General features: G+C 43.8%; 1 protein-coding gene across 2 annotated transcripts in view; it reads right to left on the reverse strand.

Moving 5' to 3' along the window:
* The window catches only part of SLC18A2 (solute carrier family 18 member A2), a 41,771-nt gene that overhangs the window by 4,887 nt on the left and 15,076 nt on the right, over window positions 1-21,808 (reverse strand). Inside the window, exons 10-15 of one of the 2 annotated variants that reach the window (XM_003409107.4) lie at window positions 20,579-20,674; window positions 7,964-8,042; window positions 7,524-7,575; window positions 6,820-6,883; window positions 4,883-5,002; window positions 4,616-4,749 (exon numbers count right to left, since the gene is read on the reverse strand). In XM_003409107.4, the coding sequence (XP_003409155.1) occupies window positions 4,616-4,749; window positions 4,883-5,002; window positions 6,820-6,883; window positions 7,524-7,575; window positions 7,964-8,042; window positions 20,579-20,674 (545 nt within the window). The remainder of the gene's footprint in view (window positions 1-4,615; window positions 4,750-4,882; window positions 5,003-6,819; window positions 6,884-7,523; window positions 7,576-7,963; window positions 8,043-20,578; window positions 20,675-21,808) is intronic. The other variant, XM_064269265.1, reaches the window with a different exon arrangement.

The following is a 21,808-nucleotide window of genomic DNA, read 5'->3' on the forward strand; positions in this document are numbered from 1 at the left end:
TTTGAAAGGTATCAGATGGTAGAAAAGTTTTATTCTCTCTGAAAACCAAACCCGCTGCCGTCGAGTCGAGTCCGACTCACAGTGACCCTATAGGACAGAGTAGAACTGCCCAATAGTTTCCAAGGAGCGCCTGGCAGATTCGAACTGCCGACCTCTTGGTTAGCAGCCGTAGCACTTAACCACTACACCACCAGGGTTTCCTTATTCTCTCTAGCATAATGAAAAAACGACGATGGTTTTGCATCCACTCTGTAAATACCCTGCAAAGGGGCAAATCTCTCTCTGTCAGTTATAATATGCAGAGCATACTCAGTCTCCCTCCTGCTGGGTGGTGGGTTGCACGGCAGGTCAGCCCCTGGTTACCTGATCTGGCCTGACTCACAGCCTCTAGAAGGCAGGGGAGCCCCCCAGGAAAAGAAAGCTGCAGTCCTTAAACCAACTACTTTTCTGGGTGGGCAACAATTAGAAACTTCAAGAGTAAGATCTAAGAAACATACTTTATCTCTAAAAGTAATCCTTCAACCTGAAAAAAAAAGTCCATCTCAGAGTGCAGCTGCTCCCAGCTGAGTATGCTAAGCACTAAGGGCCGCCATACGTAATTGTCTTATAACTACAACCCAGTTTTTCCTCAAATGGCAGTGTTGATATTTCTTATACTTGCATAGGGACTTGGGTAACAGCAGATGCCCCCCACCCCCCAGCCTGTACTGATAAGGCTGATGATAAAAAAAAAAAAAGAAATTCATAAAACCAAATGGAAGACAAACTCCAGTGCTCACATGCTAGTTCATAGTTCTATGGCTTGTAATACATAAAAAGAGCATTAGATCTTTCAGTATAAAATCGCCTAAGTCCAACACCTCATTATAAGAAGGCTACCTAATGAAAGAATTGTTTGCTCAGGGCTGTCTGCCTTATTCCGGCTCTCTCCTTCCCTGCGTTTAGTAACGGCTTAATCCTGCACACCAGTGCCCGCCCGTATCAGATTTTCTCAAGTGCACAGTAATCAATTCCTTCTCCTCCATGGCGCTGCTGTCCTGCCCTCACTCCCCCTTATCATTAGGGGCCATCAACCTCCACCCCGGTTCTTCCTGCTCTGCTTGCACACTGAGTAGGCAGCAGCTGCGGGCCTGCTACACTCACATGTTACTATTACGCCAGTCAAATGGCATCTGACTTGATGCCTTCAATTATGGGCATCAATTATGGGCAGCGAGATGTACACGTTCTCAGGTTTTTAATGATTCATCTTGCTAAGCGCTCGTTAAGGATTTTGACATTTTGCAGTGAAAGCGGCTTTCTGGAAACCTGCAATTCTTATTGCTTTGCCTTTCAGTAGTGTCTCCACCACTTCCGTCAGCATTCTTTTTTTTTTTTTAATGAACTAAGGCATTGGTTTAAATGTGGGAAGAGAAGGGGCACTGAAGCTGCCTTCTGACAGTCGTTTTGTGGAACACAGAGCGGCAGCTGGCTGGGCAAGTAAACCCCCTGCTCGTGCTCTGACCTCACTCATTTCCTCTGAAACCTCAGATAAGACTTCATGCTGCTGCTGACAAATGAACAACATGGTGGCCACTGAAGTCTGCACCCTGGCTGGGGCACCCTCTCAGCAGTTCTGGGGCCTGTATGGCAACAGGAAGCTCTCACCTCACAGAGGGAAGAAAGGGAGGAAACTGGTACCACCAGGGTGACAGGGTAAGTCAGTGTCAGAAGAGGACAAGGAGACAAAGTGAGCGATAGTGGAAATAGTAACACTTGAACATTTACCGTGTGCCAGGCTGGGGTAAGCACTCTACTGGGATTCTTTCATTTAATCCTCACTGCAATACTACAAGGCAGATGCTGTCATTTCCCCCAGGGGACAGAGGAGGAGGAACTGAGAATCATACAGCCCCTAAGTGCTGGGGTCAGTAAAGTGGTTAGCCCAAAGCCCATGCCAACCCCTCACTGTCTACAAGAATCTTCCATTGTCACCTGAGTGCTGGAAGCATTTGCAGGTAATTATCTTTCAGTCAAAAACGGTTTAGAGTAACCTTCATTCAGCCACAATCAAACTGATACAGTGGCAACAGAAATGACAGTTTTTCAGTTGTTGCACTGAGAACTGCTTGACCCCTATTTGGGCAAGATACTGTTCTGAAGTCAGCTGAACAAAGATGGATAAGGAACTTATACAACCCTAGCAGAGGCTGGAAAACAAGAAAGTCCCCTCAGAAATCTATAATAAAGCACTATGGTTGTTCCAAACTGGTATGCAGCTACACAAGACTGTAAACGATGAGGGTGGTCTGAATGTGAGGAGGTGAAGAGCAGGAAAATGAAAGAGGAAAGAAGAGAGGGATGGCTTCCATCATCAGATTTTTTCCACTCCTTTGAGTCAAATGGGTCACGACTACTACAAAGTTATCTAGTTAAATTCTACATCTTCAAGAGCACGAGGACGGTGACCAGTGCTGGATGTATTTTTAAAACACGTTGAATGAATTAATGAATGCAAAAAATGCCCAAGACAAATATAGGCTGCACATACCCTAACTTTAGGGTCTCCATCTTTAAAACCACAAACTCATCAGCGAAAATCATAAAAGAACAGTTCAGGAGATGCCAAAGCATTAAGATTCACTCAGTTCAACCATCAGAAAGAACTTCTCAAGAGAACACCACAAATGAACTTTGCATCCATTCATAAACACAAAAACACCATCTCCTCTTGCCTGGTTCATCTCTCTTATTCATTCTCAATCCAAGGCACTCTTCTTTCAGCTCCCCGAATGTCTATCACCAACTGATGTTTCAAAGATAAGTAGTCCCACCCCAAGTATGGATTGTTATCAGAAACACTGAGCTTCTCTTGCTGGGTAAGTTAAATATCTTAGAAAGGTTAAAATGAATGCTGCGTTTCAAAATTCAAATTTAGAATCAATAAATGTGAATTTGTTCAAAAGCGGGAAGTTTTATACCCTACACTATATCTTGCCTATCAATATTATTCTGGCCACAAAGTGATGAATTAAAAGGTTCTACATGCTCACATACGTATCCAAAGATGCATAAACTTTCCTCAAGGGAATATTACCTACACTAAAACCATCTCCAGAATCTTACAAATACAGGAAGGACAAAGACACCGACTACTAATGCTGTAAGTGTTGAGAGGAAAGCAAACAGTACCACAAATGGCTAACCCTGAGAGTGAGAGCAAGAGGCAGAAAAATGACGTCCAAGATTTTCAGGAACTTAGAACACTGAATTAAACCATTCCATGTTTTTATTTTGTTGACCAAAAGATATAAAAAAAAAAAAATTAATACTGACTACTAATTAAGTACAAAAATAACTTCATTCTTCAAAGTTGTAAATATAACGTCTGATATAAGAAAAGAAGTAACTGCCCATGTGGTACAAACTAAAAAGGAACTCTTACCATTTATGTTTGGAACATATTTTAGAATTAAACCACAAGGAGGGTATCCAGAAGACCATGCTAAAATGATCAAGAAGAAATGTTTTGGGAGACCTCATACCACCAAGAAAGAAGCACCAGGACCAGACAGCATCCTTTGGACCCGGGGTTCCTACACAGAGAAGCTCCTAGTCCAGGGAAGATTGATGAGAAGGACCTTCCTCCAGAGACGACAGAGAGAGAAAGCCTTCCCCTGGGCTTCTGTGAGGAAATAAATTTCGCTTTGTTAAAGCCATCCACTTGTGGTATTTCTGTTAGAGCAGCACTAGATGACTAGGACAGAATTTGGTACCAAGAGAGTGGGGTGCTCCTCTAACAGATACCTAAAATGCAGCAGAGGACCAGCAGCAATAGAGAACCTGCAGTGGTGAGAAGCGGCAGCAGCAGAGCACCAGCAGCAGCAAAACCAGGAGACCAGCATGAGACGGCCCCAGAGCTGACCCATGGATGGAGAGAGCTGAGTGCCTGTAAGCAGGAGGCTTCCTGGTGGACTGGAGTGCCTCCAGGCACTTATCAGTGGAGCTATAGAGCTTTGCACACTTGCCCCAATAGGTCAGATGCCGGCCTGAGGCCCAAGGAGCCAAGAGGCCAAGAAACCAGGAAACAGAAGCTGAAGAGACAAGGAACACAAGAAGCTGAGCTGCCTCAGTCTTAAAAGGTACGGCCTTGGCCTCAGTGGTATCAAAGGGTGGAGCCATGGCCTCTGGTGTTTCTAAGGGTGGAGTCACCACTCATATGGACTAGGAGAATGGTGCATCGAAAGCCAAAGGAGCAGAGTTGCTGTCCCAGTGGTCCTGGAAGGTGGAGCTAAAGCCCAGGGCCAAGGAACCTACACTCAGAATCCAAAGAGTGTAGCCAATACCTAGAATCTGGAGGGCAGGGCCATTGTGTAAATTGTGTCAGAGAAGAAAGAATTATTTTCAAAGCCTTGAGGGCTAATGTAATATGTTCTGCTGACCTGCTTGGTGCCTGTTATCACTTCTTTTCCTCCACTTTCTCCCATTTGCAATGGAAGTGTCTAGCTTGTGCCTGTTCTGCTATTGTACCCTTGAAAGCAGATAACTTGAATTCCAGATTTCACAGATAAAGAGGAATTTTTGGATTTTGAAAAAAGAAAAAGAAATGCTTCATTGTATCCTAAATTTTTCTTACCATTTTTTCTTCCTTGGCAGGTGGGCTTCGAAGAAAAAAGCAGAGAGGAGCAAAAAGAATGTCAATTATTCCAATAATTGTCATGAGCCATGGAAATCCAATTGCCTTGGCAATAGCCCCACCAGCAGAAGGACCTTGGTGGAAGCAGAGAATTAGATAAAGCTCTCTCCAAATGACTCATAGACAGAAAGATGCAAATAATTTTTAACCGGCATTGGCTGTCAAGCACTGAGATAAAAGTTCCTTTTGAAAAGCCCATGTCCTTACCTACGGCATATCCCATACAAAATGCAACATCTGCAATGGCATACACACTTCCATAGACAGACACGTGCCGCAGGTCTACGAGGTAGCCCATGATGGGCATCATTGACGAGTCCACCATTCCTGTAGGTAGTCAGGAAACAGTCTATAGAAAACTGATGTGAACCACACACAGGCTGAATGGCACGGCACTGTGTCGCGAACTCACTATCCTGGCAGCCCCTCCCCTTTTGTCATCGACACCCGTTAAGTCTTGAGGCCAGAACGTCTACAGCCTTTGGCTGGGACTGGAACCCTGTACTGCATGCAGCCTGAATTCCTGTTAGTCCAGCCTTTGCCTGGTTTCTGCCTTGCCTCACTGGTCCTCCAATGTCCAAGTGGCCCATCCTCTGGTTGAGGGCACCCAGTCCTCTGGTGACTCACCTGGCCATTCTTCAGATCCAGGGGAGTTGCTGGTTCCTGGCTGTGTGGAACTCGAGCCTGCTTCCTCTTTGCGCTTTCCTGACTCCTGACTGTCCAGCTACTCTCTGACCCACTGGCCCCTTGCTCTCCAAGAGCCGGCACACCCACGCTTCTCACTCAGTTCCCTCCCTATCCCCACCTTAAACTCACACTTAGGAGATTTACCAAGTTGGAAAATATTAGATAGGATCAGCGGCTATCAACTTTGAGGGACCCGAGAGATCATCTGGCCCTACTCAGGGTATGAAGACCAAGAGAAGCTTGCTTATTTCATTGGTTTAAAAAAAAAACAAACAAACCAGGACTAGAATCTCTGGTCTCTTGAATAGTCAGGACAGGTAGCCTAAAGAAAGAGCACATGTTTTAGAGTTCTGGGTTCAAACCCTGGCTAAATGACCATGATCATGCTTAACCTCTCCAAAATGCAGTTTCATCATCTATGAAATGGGGATGATAATGATTGCCTAAAATGAGACAATGTCTGTGGACACACTCGTGGAGTACGTTAAGTTTGTTCCCTCAGCCCCACATGTATCAGAAGCAGGCAGACGTGAAATGTCTTTCATTCAACTAGTATTTGCTAATCACCTAATATGTGCTAGGTGCTGTGGGCACAGGTGGACAAAACTGACATGAGAGCTAGACATTAAGCAGAAAGTTTAAAAATAAATTACCATTGTAATTGGTACATATATACATATATAAAATGCATGTGTATTACATACATGTATATACTTATATTTACACACACACATATATAATATATATACCTACACATATATGTGTGTACACACACACACTAGAGGACCTATCCTGGTGTTGGGGGTCTGAAAATGTTCTGTTCCTTCCTTCTACTGTGCCACTCAAAGGTTAAATTCTCACCCCTATCCTGTGATAGGTGTAAGGGCTACTTTTATCATGATCAATCCGTATATTGTAAATGACAGAGGCATACTATTAATCCAAAATATTAACAAGATTTTCCCTAATATATTGGTTATTGTTCCTCACATTTCAAAGACTTCTCCTTTGCTTGTGAAAATTTCTGCAGCACAGGCAGGCAGACCTCAATACATCAGTCTGCATTTTGTTCCAAACCCTATAAAAAATATACGTGAAGTCTGTGTTCCTCAGCTTCATGTGGGAAAGTATGCAGCAGAGATGGGCATAAACAAATGGACTCTGAGTAAGGGACTCTCTTGTTTGCCCAAGCTCAGCATGGAGTATCAGTTTGCTTCAGTACACATCGGGCTTTGAGAAAGCTGGTTTTCAGGGGGGATATGTCCTCCTACATGGAAGCAGGTATCCTCACATGGCCCATCTATAGCGGGTACTTGAGCTAAGCTGCCCACAGCCTCCTCTCAAGCTTCTAGAAAGTCTAGGTTGAGTAACTACAGTCTGCCAGAGTAAGAGGAAATCTTTGCTAGTAATGGGGAAAACAGAGTTTTAAATTTAGGCACAACACTTGTGTGACTTACCAATTGCAAAACCAACTCCAAAGTTGGGAGCTATGAGTCCATAAATGTTTTTTGCAAAAGGAATCTGTAAGAGGAAATAAACATTATGCTAAAATAAGTTTCTGATATTCAACTTGTAATCATCTTGGAGATTCTTAAAAATATGTCTTCGCTGGGCTTGGAATGTCTCTTCCCTTCTAAAGGAAACAGGAGGAGGAAGGAGATGGATGGACTTGGGGAGAACTGGACCCTCCAAATCTTTAGGAACAAAAGTTGAAAGGGGTCTTGTAACCACCACAAAAAACAAGTCTACCCCATATGTCAGAGATCAGTCTAGTCTACACCCAATTTCTGACAAGGTCAAGAACACCTCATTTGGAGTAGACATTGGCCATTGCTTTATTCTACAAAAACATCTTGCTATTGTTACAGGCTAGTGGTCCTAAAGTGTTTAGGGGATTAGAATGTTTAAGACGATTTTTTTAAAAAAAGAAATTAAAAGTGAAATATGTAATAAAACATTCTAAATAACTTCTAACTGACATACAATGAAAATATACTCCTTGGGGAGGGGCGGGGGGAGGGTTGCCCAAAATGTAAGATAGAATAAAACTAAATAGTGACAAATTTCTAAGTGCTGCAAAATGTTGCTTGGTGACACTTGTCCAAGGTAAATGTTTTATTCATGGATTGTTGCCGCTTTTCAATTGCCATCTTTTACTCACACATAAAATGCTGATTCCAACGATTAGCATTCCCAGAAGAGCACAAAGCCACCTATCAAAAGAAAAATGCCATCAATAAGTAATTGTTCGATTTTTTTCCCAGTCCAAACTTTCAATGGAAACCAAAGCAATTACTTGTAACAGCTAAGGTTGAAACATTTAGAATTTTTTTACAGTAACTACATTATTAGGATCCCTGGTGGCACAGTGGTTAAGCGCTCGGCTGCTAACCTAAGAAGGATGGCGGTTCAAACCCACCCAGCAGCTCCACGGGAGAAAGAACTAGTGGTCTGCTTCCATAAAGATTACAGCCTAGAAAGCTCCATGGGGCAGTTCTACTCTGTCACATAGGGCCACTATGACTCAGAATCGACTCAACGGCACCTAGTAACAACAACTACGTTATTATAACAGAGTGGGCGGTTTTCATTTAATCTTACCTCCCCATTTTGTGTGCGAGTATCCCAAAAATATTGGTTCCAATGAGATAAGAGATACTAGCTGGCAAGAAAGCAACGCCTGTAAATTTATGAAAAGGACACCTTATCAGTATGGTATCATTCAAACGTTAGAAAAACTAATAATTGTAGACACCGCAATGTTGATTAGAGCAGACGAAACGAAGCCCGGGAACCTGCACCCGAGCAGCTAATATCCGGCGCCTGGCGGGCAGAGCAGTCTGGACCCTGTTCAGCTTATGCATCTGCACAAAGCTGCCGAGACACTCCAGAAATGAAAACCATTTCTCTATCAACTTCTCCATCTCGCCTCCACCTCTGTCTGGTTGCAGGCTGTACAAACGGACCCAAATAGACAGCTGCTGAGGGGCTGAGCTTGGCCATGGAGGCCTCATGTGTGTGGTGACAATGCTGGCATCTGTGCAGGGACCACTTTTCCTTTTATCACGGGGGGTTACAGAAGTAATACACAGTCATTGAAGAAAATCAGAAAACATTAAGCAAAAAGTGATCTCAACTCCCATCACTCTCATTTCCCCTGTAAGTCTGTACGCATACATGTGAGCACACAGAGATCCTTGTTTCTCCGAAACATGGGATTACGTGACACCTACTGTTCTACATCCTGCCTTTTTCAATGAGCTTTATGAACATCTTTCCATGTTTAAAAATAATAAATGTCTATGTGGTCTTTCTTGGGGTCAAGTCATATTTGGCTGGCATCTTCCTGTCGGAGGTTTCACGAACTCCCAGGAGAGGAAGGAAGCTTGCATCTCTCCACAGGTTCTGAGGAGCCCGAGCTGATTTCCTGCTCATGCAAGCAGCAGCTGCCTTGAAAGTGGTTTTTTGTCATATAGAAAGGCCTACTTGAGTCCAGCCAGGTTTAGCTGCAAGTGGATTTGCCCACGTCAGCACTAACTTGTCCTCATCATCACCCATCACCAGGACAATAGGACGATCACTTTACAAAAGACTGCTTTTCAAACTCTTAATACTTTTAGCATTGTTTCTTGAAATCAGATATACCAGATTTGATTCTGCATTTTGCCTATGAATGGTAAAATTTGCTTTGTTGTCAGTCCTATGATTGTATATAAATGAGATAAACGATGTCCTTCAATTTAAAAAACAGCAATGGATAAACAAAGAATTACCATATGATCCAGCAATTCCACTCCTTGCAAATCCAAAAGACCTGAAAGCAAGGACTCAAAGAGTTACCTGTACACCAATGCCCACTGCAGCATTACTACAAGAGCCAAAAGGTGGAAACAACCCAAGTGTCTTTCAGCAGATGAATGGATAAACAAAACGTGGTATATGAATACAATGGAATATTACTCAAACATAAAGAGAAATGAAGCCCTGACACATCCTACAACACGGATGAACACTGAAAATACGCTGAGTGAAATAAGCCAGACACAAAAGGGCAAATATTTTATGATCCCGCTTATATAAAATATCTAGAATATGCAAAAGCATAGAGACCAAAGTTTATTCGCGGTTACCAGAGGCTGTGGGGAAGGGGAGAATGGGGAGCTATTGCTTAAGGAGTACTGCATTTCTGTTTGGGGTGACATAAAATTTTTCGCAATGAATACTGGTAATGGTTGCATAACACGGTGAATATAACTAATGTCATTGAGCTGTACACTAAAAATGGTTAAAATGGCAACTTTTTTGCTATATATATTTTGCCACAATTTTTTTTTAACCCAGCAAATGGTCAGCGAGTGCTCACGGCACACCAAATGCACACGCACAGGGCCTTTCCTGTTCAGGCAGCCTCCCAGCACATCAACGAACCAGTGCTGCTGTCTCTTGCAGGAAGTACAACCTTTTTACCAAGCCTCGGCCATCGTTAATGTCAGCCATCCAGCCCTGAGAAAGGCCGAGAATTTCCACACAGTAGGGATGACAAAATGATTGGTTCCCTAAGCCAAATCCCAAACCAGATCACTCCAGATTTGGTAATTCTGGGAAATAATGATAAAGAGCAAGCTAATCTCATGTTCCAGGAAACCACCACCATCAGGTTTAGCAAGATGCGGCAGCCAAATTATTATTTGGTGTAATCTGACTGAACAAACATTTACTCAGTAGCCATGTGCCCAGTGGAGTGCTGGAGCCACAGTGGAGGCAATGACCACATGTGGCTCTTGTCACGACAGGAGCATCTTCAAAGGACAGAATCAGATGATGTGTTAACTGTAGCATGGCCAGCATTAGGGACATAGCAAAGGTACACACTCAGTGCTCTGGGAACCCACAGTCTGCAGCTGGCAAAGCTCCCCAAAGCAGAGGGTGTTTAAACCCAGCCTGAAAGGTGTGAGGAGCCCCTGTGGCACAGTGGCTAAGAGCTCGGCTGCTAACTAAAAGGTCGGCAGTTGGAATCCACCAGCCGCTTCTTGGGCCTATGAGGCAGTTCTACGCTGTCCTATAGGGTTGCTATGAGTTGGAATCAACTCAATGGCAATGAGTTTGGGTTTTTTGGAAGGTATGGGGCAGGATTTCCCACAGCTCTAAAGAGCTGTGTTAACCCAGATACATAACAAATCAAGATGACCTTTGTCACAGGATGAGTGTCTAAACCAAGCACTGTCAACAGGGCCAGGCAGGTATATAAATGAATGAAAGCAATCAAAGTATAAGAACACATAACAATGCAAGTACCACGATAAAGAGCTATTGACATGGCACGCAGGCCAGGGAGACCAAAGGAAAATGGAGCAGGAAACCCAAAAGTCCAGGCCCCATCTAAGAAGTCAGCTGCCATTCTCTCCTGCCAATTACTGGCCTGAGGGACTATGGTCCCAGGACTGGAAGATCTGATTTTCCAGAAAGGCTGGAACTCTGGATTCTTGTGTCAACTCTCCTGATTGTTGTATGCTGGCATTTGACTTTGTAAGAATGTAACCCCATGCAGGCCAACACTCACCAGCTTAGCCAACGCCTGCTCGTGGGCTGCCAGAAGCTCAGGTCTGAGAGAAGGGCTCACAGAACCCGACCAAACGCCATGCTTGCTGCTAGATCCTGACTCCAGGAGCAAAGCACCGATGGGTCTCTGAAGCCAATGCTTCAAAGCCAGGAGGCAGACAAGTTCCAGAGGAAGATACAGACTCCCGCAGACTAGTGACAGCTTTCTGACTGGCGTGGGTGCCCAGCGTGCATGTAGGACCCGGGAGCAGGGTGCTCCTTACTTTCCATGGCTAGTAAATACTCGCAGGTAGTAAAACCAATCTCACAAGTCTCCGCAGAAAGCACGGGACCAAGAGGCATGAAATAAGGAACTGGTTTCGGCTTGAGACCGATTAGCTGTGTGGCCCTGAGTGGGTCACTTTAACCTCTTAGAGCCCAAGAAACAGCAATCACTTCCAGCACACAAAGCTCACAGGGTGGTTTTGAAGATCAAGTGGAAATTATACAGTAAGACCTTTGGCAAACAGCCCTCCTAGTCTGATCTCTATGCGCTGTCACTCCATGTAAACCCCTACTGTAACCGAACGAGGGTTCTTGTCCTGTCCTAATCAGTCGATCGAAAGAAGATGGACGCCACACCACCAGCTCCAAGGGAAACCCAGAAAGTGGAAATTTCTTGTTTGCGCAGACAAGGAGCAACGTGGGCCTAGCAGCTGAAAGACCACGTGCTCCCTGTCTCAGAGAGTTAGGGAGCTTTTTATCTCCAATGGTGTCTGGGTTTGGTGCCCGGAACTCTCTGCCCTTAGCCCTACCATGTCCACATTTGGAGGTCCAGATGTTGAATCATGTCAGTAATGTTCAGGTCCAAGGACAGACTGCGGACACAGCTCTTAGGTCCTGCTCATGTGCCAAAATTCTGGTTTGCACATGCGCGGGATTCTGGTACCAAATTCAAAATGTGGTTAGGGCCACAGAGTGGTCAGGCCAATCCGCACTTAGAAGTCGTGGATTGGAGGGCTGTGAGGGATGGGGGTGGGGGGGGCACCATATCAGAGCAGAGGGAAGTCTCAGCAGAGGCTTCACTACCTAACCTGCTTATCACCCTGGCCTGCTGGCCTTCTCCAAATCGCAGAAGGCTCCTGTGGACAGGGACCATAGAATCTGTTTCTCTCCCCAAAGCCTCACTTGGTGGCCAGCACACAGGAGGGGCCTTGTGCGCATCTGACTGTTAACTGGATGGGACCGCTGTCCTTGTCCATCAAGAAGAAGGATCCTGTTTGAGGACCTTCGCTTAACAGAACTGTGTCAAGGAGGTCCCTGTTCTGTGAAGGCAGGCCCCACTATCATCAGCACCCTGCCGCAGGGGTAATAAGCCACAGTGCAGCCCAGATCTCGAAGTCCTCCTTCTTGTAGCTCTCATCACTTGGCTGATGTCCAAGCTGGGGACAGGGCCACATGCTCTTTGGACCTCAGGCTCCAGACGGTGGCTCTGAGCTCCTGATATCTGTGGTGACATTGTTTCAGCATACTCAGTCTTGCCAGGGCCTCCAATGCATCACATAACCTACAGCCTCTTGGAACTCAAAAGAAATCTTAGAGATGTCTCATGCAGCAACCCAGCTGGTACAGAAGCTCCTCACCCCACAGTCCTTGGAGTGGCCATTAAGACATGGGGCTGGGAACCCACCACTCTTCCAGACAGCCCTTTCGCAGACAACTCCAATGACAGAGCGGGCGTTCTAACAGCAAACCTTCTCCTGTCACTTACGCCCATTGGCCCTGGTTTGCATTCTGGAGCCTGAAATCACGATGTTATAAAGAGGAAGATTGCTAAATGGGACTATTGGCATTTTAAATGTTCTGAATGACAAAAAATACCATCAATAAAGCCAAAAGACATACGACAAAGTGGGGGAAACAGTTGCAAAACATTTGGTAAAGAAGTAATATCTTAATATGCAAAGAACACAAAATCATTAATCAAAGAAGGAACAACTCCATAGAAAAAAAGGGCAAAGAATATTCATAATAAAATCACAGTAAAAGAAATACATATGGCTAACAGACATATGAAAAGATGGGATTTTCCAAGTAAAAAGGCCAAGGAACCTCCTCCTTTGCCCGCCATCATAATGAGAAAAGCAAGGCCCACCCACTGGCAGCTTTGCTTGCCAGGGGAAACACTGCCAGAGCTTTTGGGGTTGTGAGGCTTCACCCTCTACTTTGAGTCCGTAAGACTCCAGTTGTCACGGATAGCTCACATGACCCAGGACTCAAACCAAGAGAGAGTGCCATGAAATGATTCTCTCCCACCAAATGAAAGAGGCCTCCCTACAAGTGGCAGCTTGAGGAGTTTGGGAGCCAGCTCGCAAGAGGTACTCTGGAATACAGATGGGCTGCTGTCTTCACCTCCCCTAAAAATTATCACCAAAAGCACAGTGTTCTAGTAAAACTATCCCTATTCATAGACGATATGATCCTATACATAGAGAACCCCAAAGACATCACAGGAAAATTACTGGAACTAATGCAAGGATTTAGCACTATAGCAGGATACGAGACCAACACACAAAAATCATTTGGATTTCCATACACCAACAAAAAGAACTTCGAAAAAGAAATTAGGAAAACAATACCATTTATAATAGCCTCTAAAAAGATAAAATACTTATGAATAAATTTAACCAGGGACGTAAAAGACCTATACAAAGAAAACTACAAAACACTACTGCAAGAAACCAAAAGAGACCTACATATACGGAAAAAGTTACCATCTCATGGAGTAGAAGACTCGCCATTGTGAAAATGTCAATTCTACCCAAAGCCAACTACATATATAATGCAATCCAAATCTAAACACTAATGGCGTTCTTTAATGAGATGGAAAAACTAACCACCAACTTTATATGGAAAGGAAAGAGGCCCCAGATAAGAAAAACATTATTGAAGAAAAGGAACAATGAAGGAGGCCTCATATCACATGGATCTCAGAACCTGCTATACAGCAACATAGTCAAAATAGCATGGTACTCTTACAATGACAGACACATAGCCCAATGGAACAGAATCGAGACCCCAGCCGTAAATCCATCCACCTATGGTCAGTTGATGTTTCACAAAGGACCAAAGTCCATTAAATGGAGAAAAGACAATCTTTTAAACAAATGGTGTTGGCAAAGCTGAATGTCCATCTGTAAAAAAAATGAAACAGGGCCCATACTTCACACCATACACAAAAACTAACTCAAAATGAATCAAAGCTCTAGATATAAAACCTAAAATGATAAAGATCATAGGAGAAAAACTAAGGACAATGCAAGGGACCCTAATACATGGCATAAATATGAACCATTACTACCAATGTACAACCACCAGAAGATAAACCAGATAACTGGAGCTCCTAAAAATTAAACACTTATGCTCATCAAACGACTTCACCAAAAAAGTAAAAAGAGAACCTACAGGAAAAAATATTCACAAGGGTCTAATCTTTAAAATCTATAGAATACTTCAATACCTCAACAACAAAAATACAAACAATACAATTAAAAAATGGGCAAAGGATATGAACAGACACTTCACCAAAGACATTCATGAGGAAATGCTCGCGATCATTAGCCATTAGAGAACTCCAAATCAAAACTACAATGAGATACCATCTCACCCCAACATCACTGACACGAATCAAAAAAACAGAAAATAACAAATGTTGGAGAGCTTGCAGGAAGACTGGAACTCTTACACACTGCTGGTGGGAATGCAAAATGGTACAGCCACTTGGAAAACAATATGGTGCCACCTCCTTAAAAAGCTAAACATAGAAATACCAGATAATCCTACGATCCCACTCCTAGGAATATATCTTAGAGAAATAAAAGCCAACACACGAATAGACATATATGCATGCCCATTTCCACTGCAGCATCATTCACAATAGCAAAGAGATGGAAACAACCTAAGTGCCCATCAACAGATGAATGTATAAACAAATGATGGTACAGACACACAGTGGAACACTATGCAACGACAACAATGATGAATCCATAGAACATCTTACAACATGGATGAATCTGGAGGGCATTACGCTGAGTAAAATAAGTCAATCACAAAAGGACAGATATTGCATGAGACCACTATTATAAAAACTCAAGAAAAAGTTTACACCCGGAAAAAAAATTTTTTTTGATGGTTACGAGGGAGGAGAGGGGTGGAGACGAGGTATCGCTAACTAGATAGTAAACAAGTGTTAACTTTGGTGAAGGGAAAACAACATATAATACAGAGGAAATCACACAACTTGATCAAGGCAAAGTCATAGAAGTTTCCTAGATACATCCAAACACCTTGAGGGACCGAGTTACTGGGGCTCAGCCCCGGGGACCATAGTATGGGGGGATATCTAAGTGAATTGGCATAACGCAGTTCACAAAGAAAATGTTCTACGTCCTACTTTGGTGAGTTGCGTCTGGGGTGTTAAACGCTTGTGAGTGGCCATCTAAAATACATCTGTTGGTCCCATCCCATCTGGAGCAAAGGAGAATGAAGAAAACCAAAGACGCAAGGAAAATATTAGTCCCAAGGTTTAATGAACCACAGCCTCCACCAGCCTGAGCCCAGAAGAACAAGATAGTGCCTGGCTACCGCCACCGACTGCTCTGATAGGGATCACAATAGAGGGTCCCAGACAGAGTGGGAGGAAAATGTAGAACAAAATTCAAATTCACAAAAGAAGACCAGACTTACTGGTCTGACAGAGACTGGAGGAACCCTCGAGACTATGGCCCCCAGACACCCTGCTAACTCAGAACTGAAGCCACTTCCAAAGTCCACCTTTAGCCAAAGATTAGACAGGCCTATAAAACAAACAATAACACATGTGAGGAACATGCCTCTTAGTTCAAACAAGTATATGAGACCAAATGGGCAGCTCCTGCCCAAAGCCAAAGACGAGAAGGCAAGAAGGGACAGGAAAACTGGACAAATGGACATGGGGAACCTGGGTGTAAAGGGAAAGGGGGAGAGTGCTGACACATTGCGGGGACTGCAACCAATGACATAAAACAATTTGTGTACAGATTTTTGAATGAGAAACTAATTTGTGCTGTAAACTTTCACCTACAGCACAATAAAATAAAGACAAAAAACACACAATGTTCAACAAGAACAGTCACGTGTCCTCTGTGCTGTAATAACACTGTTTCGCTTTGACTTCAAATATTGTGATCTTTCTTCAGAAGTGACTGGGGAGGTATAAAGGCAGGATGGCTTCCCTTTCCACACTGGCCTGGAGAGAGGTCACACAAGACTCCTGGACAGGGAGAGGCTGAACTGAAAGGGCAGGAGGCCCTGGGAGAAGGGCTGGGCCTGCCTCTTGGGTGTCGAGTCCTCCAGACTGTGTCACCTATGAGCCCCTTCTCACCAATGCCACAGCAGCCTGTGGGCTCCAGGAGCATGGGCCACAGGCTGCAGAGGCCCACGCAAGGTGAGGTGTTTCCCTCACACTGTAACTGACACTGGAAACAGGTACAGAAATGTGATTCTCTTGATAAAGAAAAGCCCATCTCTGAGGCAGGCGGAAGGAAACCCCTCTGGTGGAAGTGGGCAGTGAGCTGTCCCCAGCAGGAGAGCATCTGGCCCGGACGATAAGCCCCAGCAGATCATCTCCTGATGGAATCTAGGCAGCCAGCGGTCTGCTATCTAGCCCGGGTGACCCAGGGCTTTCTGACTGGCTCGAAAGACTCTATAAAGAAAGCCCCCAGGCTCTGTCTGGAAGACAGCAAACCAGCTCAAGTGCCTTGCAGAGGCCAGAACACATCCAATTAGGACCGTAAGTCATTTAAGTGCAGACGTCAGAAACATCGAAAAAGCGTCTCGGCCCAAGAGCACATTCAAACAAAAGCACCAAGCTCGACTCTGCAGCATGTGACCCATCTGGACCCAGCTCACCTCCTGAACACCTGGAGACCCCAGGGTCAGACACACCACAAGGGTCAGAGTGAACGAAAACCTGGAAGAACGGCTTCCATAAATGTCGACAGTGGGTATTAGCAACAACACATAAAGACTGTTTGTCTTTTGCAAAACAGCTATTCACTGATTCAATTTTAGAAAAGAGTCCATCACTCCTGCTTGGTGGTATTTTTTTTTTTTTTTTTGAGAGCTTTGAAAATCACTGGGCTTCCTCTTTTGTCTTGTCTGCCAGGATGGTCAGAGCTCAATTTTCTGCCTAAGAAACTACGCTTCCTGAGTTGAACTCCAAGAATCCTCCATCTCCACTTAACGACTCTTGTTGTTTGGAGCTTGTTTTTGTTTTGTGCTATAATTCACATACCGTACAATTCACCCTTTTCAAGAGTATGGCTGTGGTTTTCAATATACTCACAATGTTGTGCAAACATCACCACTAATTCCAGGACATTTGCATCACCCCCGAAAAGAAGCCTCCTTAGTGCTTACTCCCCATACCACCCCCAGCTGTTTGGGGCTTGTTTTGAGGAAGGATAGCTTGATTAGCAAACACAGCAGCTCACTGTAAAGCCCAAAGGGAGTGGTACTCAAGCCAGGCCAACTGCAATCAGGCAGGAAGCCCAGGGAAGAGCCTAAACCAGGAGGGAGGCAGCGTCTGACAGACACCGCAGCAGAGGCTGGAGGTGTCTGAGGCACGGCAGAGGCAATGAGGTTGACTGAGGGAAGGCTGGGCACACTGAAAATGATGGCTGTTACGAATTGAACTGGGTTCCCCAAAAATGTGTGTAAACTTGGCTAGGCCATGGTTCCCAGTATTGTGTGGCTATCCACCATTCTGTGATCTGATGTGATTATCCTATGTGTTGTAAATCTTAACCTCTGTGATGTTAATGAGGCAGGACACAATCTAAAGGATTAGATATTTTGAGTCAATCTCTTTTGGATATAAAAGAGAGAATCGAGCAGAGCAAAGGGGCCTCATGCCACCAAGAAAGAAGCACCGGGAGCAGGGCACATCCTTTGGACCTGGGGATCCCGTGCCGAGAAGCTCCTAGACGAGGGGAAGATTGATAACAAAGACTTTCCCCCAAAGCTGACAGAGAGAGAAAGCTTTCCTTGGGAGCTGGCACCCTAAATTCAGCTTCCTAGCCTCCTAGACTGTGAGGGAATAAATTTACTTGTTAAAACCGTTCACTTGTGGTATTTCTGTTACAGCAGCACTAGATAACTAAGACAATGGCTGAATTCTGAACGGAGAGTCTCAATCTGAAGATATTAGTACATAAATTGAAAGAATTTCTAAAAGAAAATCTTTAGGAAGGATAATAAACATGTTTGCGGGGGACTAGTCCTTCCAGATACTAAACAATATTCTAAATTTATACTACTTAAGCAGGAGGGTGCTGACACAGGAATGACAAGCAGGTCAAGAAACATAAGAGAAAATCCAGAAACAGGCCCAAGAACATATGGTAATTTAGTACATGATGGAGGTAGCATTTCAAGTCAGTGAGAAAAAAAGATGGTCTAGTTGAAAAATGGTCTTAGAACAATTGGCTAGCCATAGAGAAAAAAATAACACTAAATTCCATTCGGAATTTAGAAGAAAACATGGATGATTTTTAAAAAAATAATCTCGGCATGGGAAAGGCCTTTCTGGGTTTGACTTGAAATCACAACATCATAAAGAAAAAGACTGCTAAATCGGACTACTGGCATTTTAAATGTTCTGAGTGGCAAACGATATCATCAATAAAGTCAAAAGGCATACAACAAAGTGGGGAAAATATCTGCAAAACGTTTGGTATAGGAGTAATCAATATGCAAAGAGTACAAAATAAGCAAAGGACAAACAACTCCATAGGAAAAAAAGGACATTTGTAATAAATTCACAGTAAAGGAAATTCATATGGCTAATAAACATAAAAAGAAGTGGTTTCCCAAATGAAAAAACCGACCAAGCAAGTGCTCAGCACGGTGGAGGAAAACAGATCCAGTGCGAATCACCATTGTGAACGCTCATCAACTAGAGAGGAAGAGGAGTGCTCTGAGCTCCAGAAAGAATGAGGAGTGAGAGCAACATTGGCCTCTTTAGCAGCAACCTCGGATGCTAGAAGACAGTAGAGCAGTGGCCTCAAACTTCTAAAGGAAAATGACTTCCAACCAAGGATTACATGCCCAAATTGATTAAGTCAGTCAAGTGCAAGGTGAGGATGAAGACCTGATCTGCCACAAGCCTCTTTGAGGAAGCTGTTGGAGGATATGCTCCATCATAGTGACAGAGTAAACAAAGAAAGAGGAATACAGGAGAGAAGGATACAGGGAACAGAAGGGAGGCAGAGAAGATGCCAAGATGGTAAGGAGAACACTCCCAGGATGGCGTGCAGAACGACAAGTCTAGACTGAAGCAGGATGACAGAGTGATCTAGGACAGATGTGCATAAACAAGCAAAGAGAAAGGTTCGGTTTTCTGATGTGCTTGACCAAATTTAGAGGACCTTTCATCTCTGCCACAGAGTTTATATATTCATAAAAACTACAAAGAAAACTAGGAAAATGAAAAGGTGAGGCAATGACTAACTCCAGGAAAAACAAAAATCCATTAAAAAAAGAGGAAATTAATCACAGTGCCCTACATAACTCAGTGTTGAATGATATTTACATAGTCGTAATAAGTCAGTACTGAATTCCCATCTAACCAAAAACTCTAATACAATTATGTCAGGGGGACAGAAGGTGAGAAAATGTGTGGATTGGTGGGCTGATTGATTTTTTTCAGATGGAGCAATAACAGTATTAAATTTTCATCTACTTTATTAGGTCACTAGTGGACAATGTCAGAAACGAAAATCAAAAAATAAGAGTGTACACATAATATTTAGAGACAGAGAGGAAAATAGCAGAAGAAACATCTAAAAGAGTTGAAGGTGGCCAAACTGAGGAGGGAGTTTGGGACAGAGGGAGGCATGGGGCAGAGATTGTTGTTTTTTCATTACTTTTGAAATTATATACATTTGTAACTCTGGTAAAATTTAAAACTTAAGTAATTTTGATGTGAAAACATGACCACAATATTTCATGAAGGAAAAACAAGAAGTCACACAGTAATGTAAATGACTAGATTCAATTTGGGTTGGGTTTTTAAGCATTTCATACCTATGGTGGTAAATGCAGAACCATCTGGAAAAAGATACACAGGACTGTTAACGGTGGATATCACAGAGAGTGGGCTGGGGAGGCAGGGAAAGAGGGATGGACATGGCAGCTATAGATTTTTACTTCCTCAATTTGCATACTTTAATTTTCTTATAATAAACATGTATTCCTTTTCTCACTTAAAAATTGTTTTAAAAATTCATGCTCTTAAAAGCTAAATTTGTTGTTAGCCTCTCTCACATAAGTTATATTGCTGTCCAAGTATATTTGGTAGAACTACTCTAGGTCAGGAATGTGGGGAGATGCTGAATGTATTTGTCCTCTCTCATGTCTGCCCAGGTCTGATGCTCTATACTCATTCTGCATCCGCCAGGGATGATACAAAAACTGGAGCCAAAACAGACCCCAAAGCTCACTGCCACCCTAAGCACTGTCCCCATCAGGTGTCAAACAGAAGCAATCACTTTATCATCCTGGTACCACCGCTACACTGACGGGACCCTCCCTGAGGGCAAAAGTTCCAGAATCAGAAAAGCCTGCCCCAGTCCTTACCCAGCTGCCACTTGCGGGAACACATAGTCTCCATCATCCAGATGGGTAGGGCTGGCTCCAGCATGGCGATCCCCATGTTTGCAAAGCAGATGGACCCTTGAAGGAAGTAAGAAGGTGAGTGCACTTCCCCTTGGGTCTAGAACGTTCCCTATGGTTTCCAAACACAGTTCAACCCCATGTGCCCACAGCCAGAACAGTCAGCTCAGATACCCAGAGCTTCTTTTCCCGCTTTTTTAAGAAAAAGATATGAATAACAAGCCGAGGGGATAGTCAAGGAGGGTCGTTGATGGTGGTTTTAAACAACAGGAATCCTAGAGTCATAAAGTTTGAAACTGGAGGGAGGCTTACAGATCATTTCATTTAACATTCCCAATTTGTTAATGAAGAAAACCTAAAAACCCAAACCTATTGTCATAGAGTCAATTCCAACTCATAGCGACCCTATAGGACAGAGTAGAACTGCCTCATAGGGTTTCTAAGGAGTAGCTAGTGGATTCCGACTGCCAGCCTTTTGGTTAGCAGCCGATCTCTTAACCACTGCCCCACCAGAGCTCCAATGAAGAAAGGGGCTTCTAATTTATTAATGAAGTAACTTGTTTGAGGCCACCCAGTGGCCCAGGCAACACTCAGACCACATACAGACTCAGGCAACCTGAGGCTCTTGCATCTATCTCTGAATGTACAATGAACATGGATGTTGTAATGAAGCTGTGGATGCCCAAGAATCCAAGAAGGAGCCAGTGCATTCTGTACAGTTGTGGTGTTGAGGGATTTTTTTTTTCCCCCAAAATCAACTATATATATATATATATAGGGCATTTGTGTTAATATTCATTATCACTCTGTGAATCAGAACCCTTTGTAAATGTGGAACCTTCTGGAAAAAGACACATAGAACTGCCCCTCATCGTTTTGGGAGCGACCTCTTGTGCTGCACCCCTTGGAACCTCTAATTTGCTAGAATCCCTGTTCAGAGAATGTTGTGCCATCATGACTAAGGTGCTCACATAACGGAGGAAGACTTCTTCATTCTTTGTGACATTTAAAGGTGGAACACAGAAATGATGCTGAAATGACTGGACTCCTCCCACCCACCTTGCCTTCAACTCCCTCCCCCAGTCAGAGCCAGACATTTAGTGCCGGGTAGATTTTTCTATTTTTTTGCATGAGCAGGGGCTAGTCTTTCTTCTAGGGTGCCTCTGTGTGGACTAGAACCTCTAACCTTTTGGC

Source organism: Loxodonta africana, chromosome 16 (assembly GCF_030014295.1).
Source record: "Loxodonta africana isolate mLoxAfr1 chromosome 16, mLoxAfr1.hap2, whole genome shotgun sequence".
In the NCBI taxonomy this organism is placed as follows: Eukaryota; Metazoa; Chordata; class Mammalia; order Proboscidea; family Elephantidae; genus Loxodonta; species Loxodonta africana.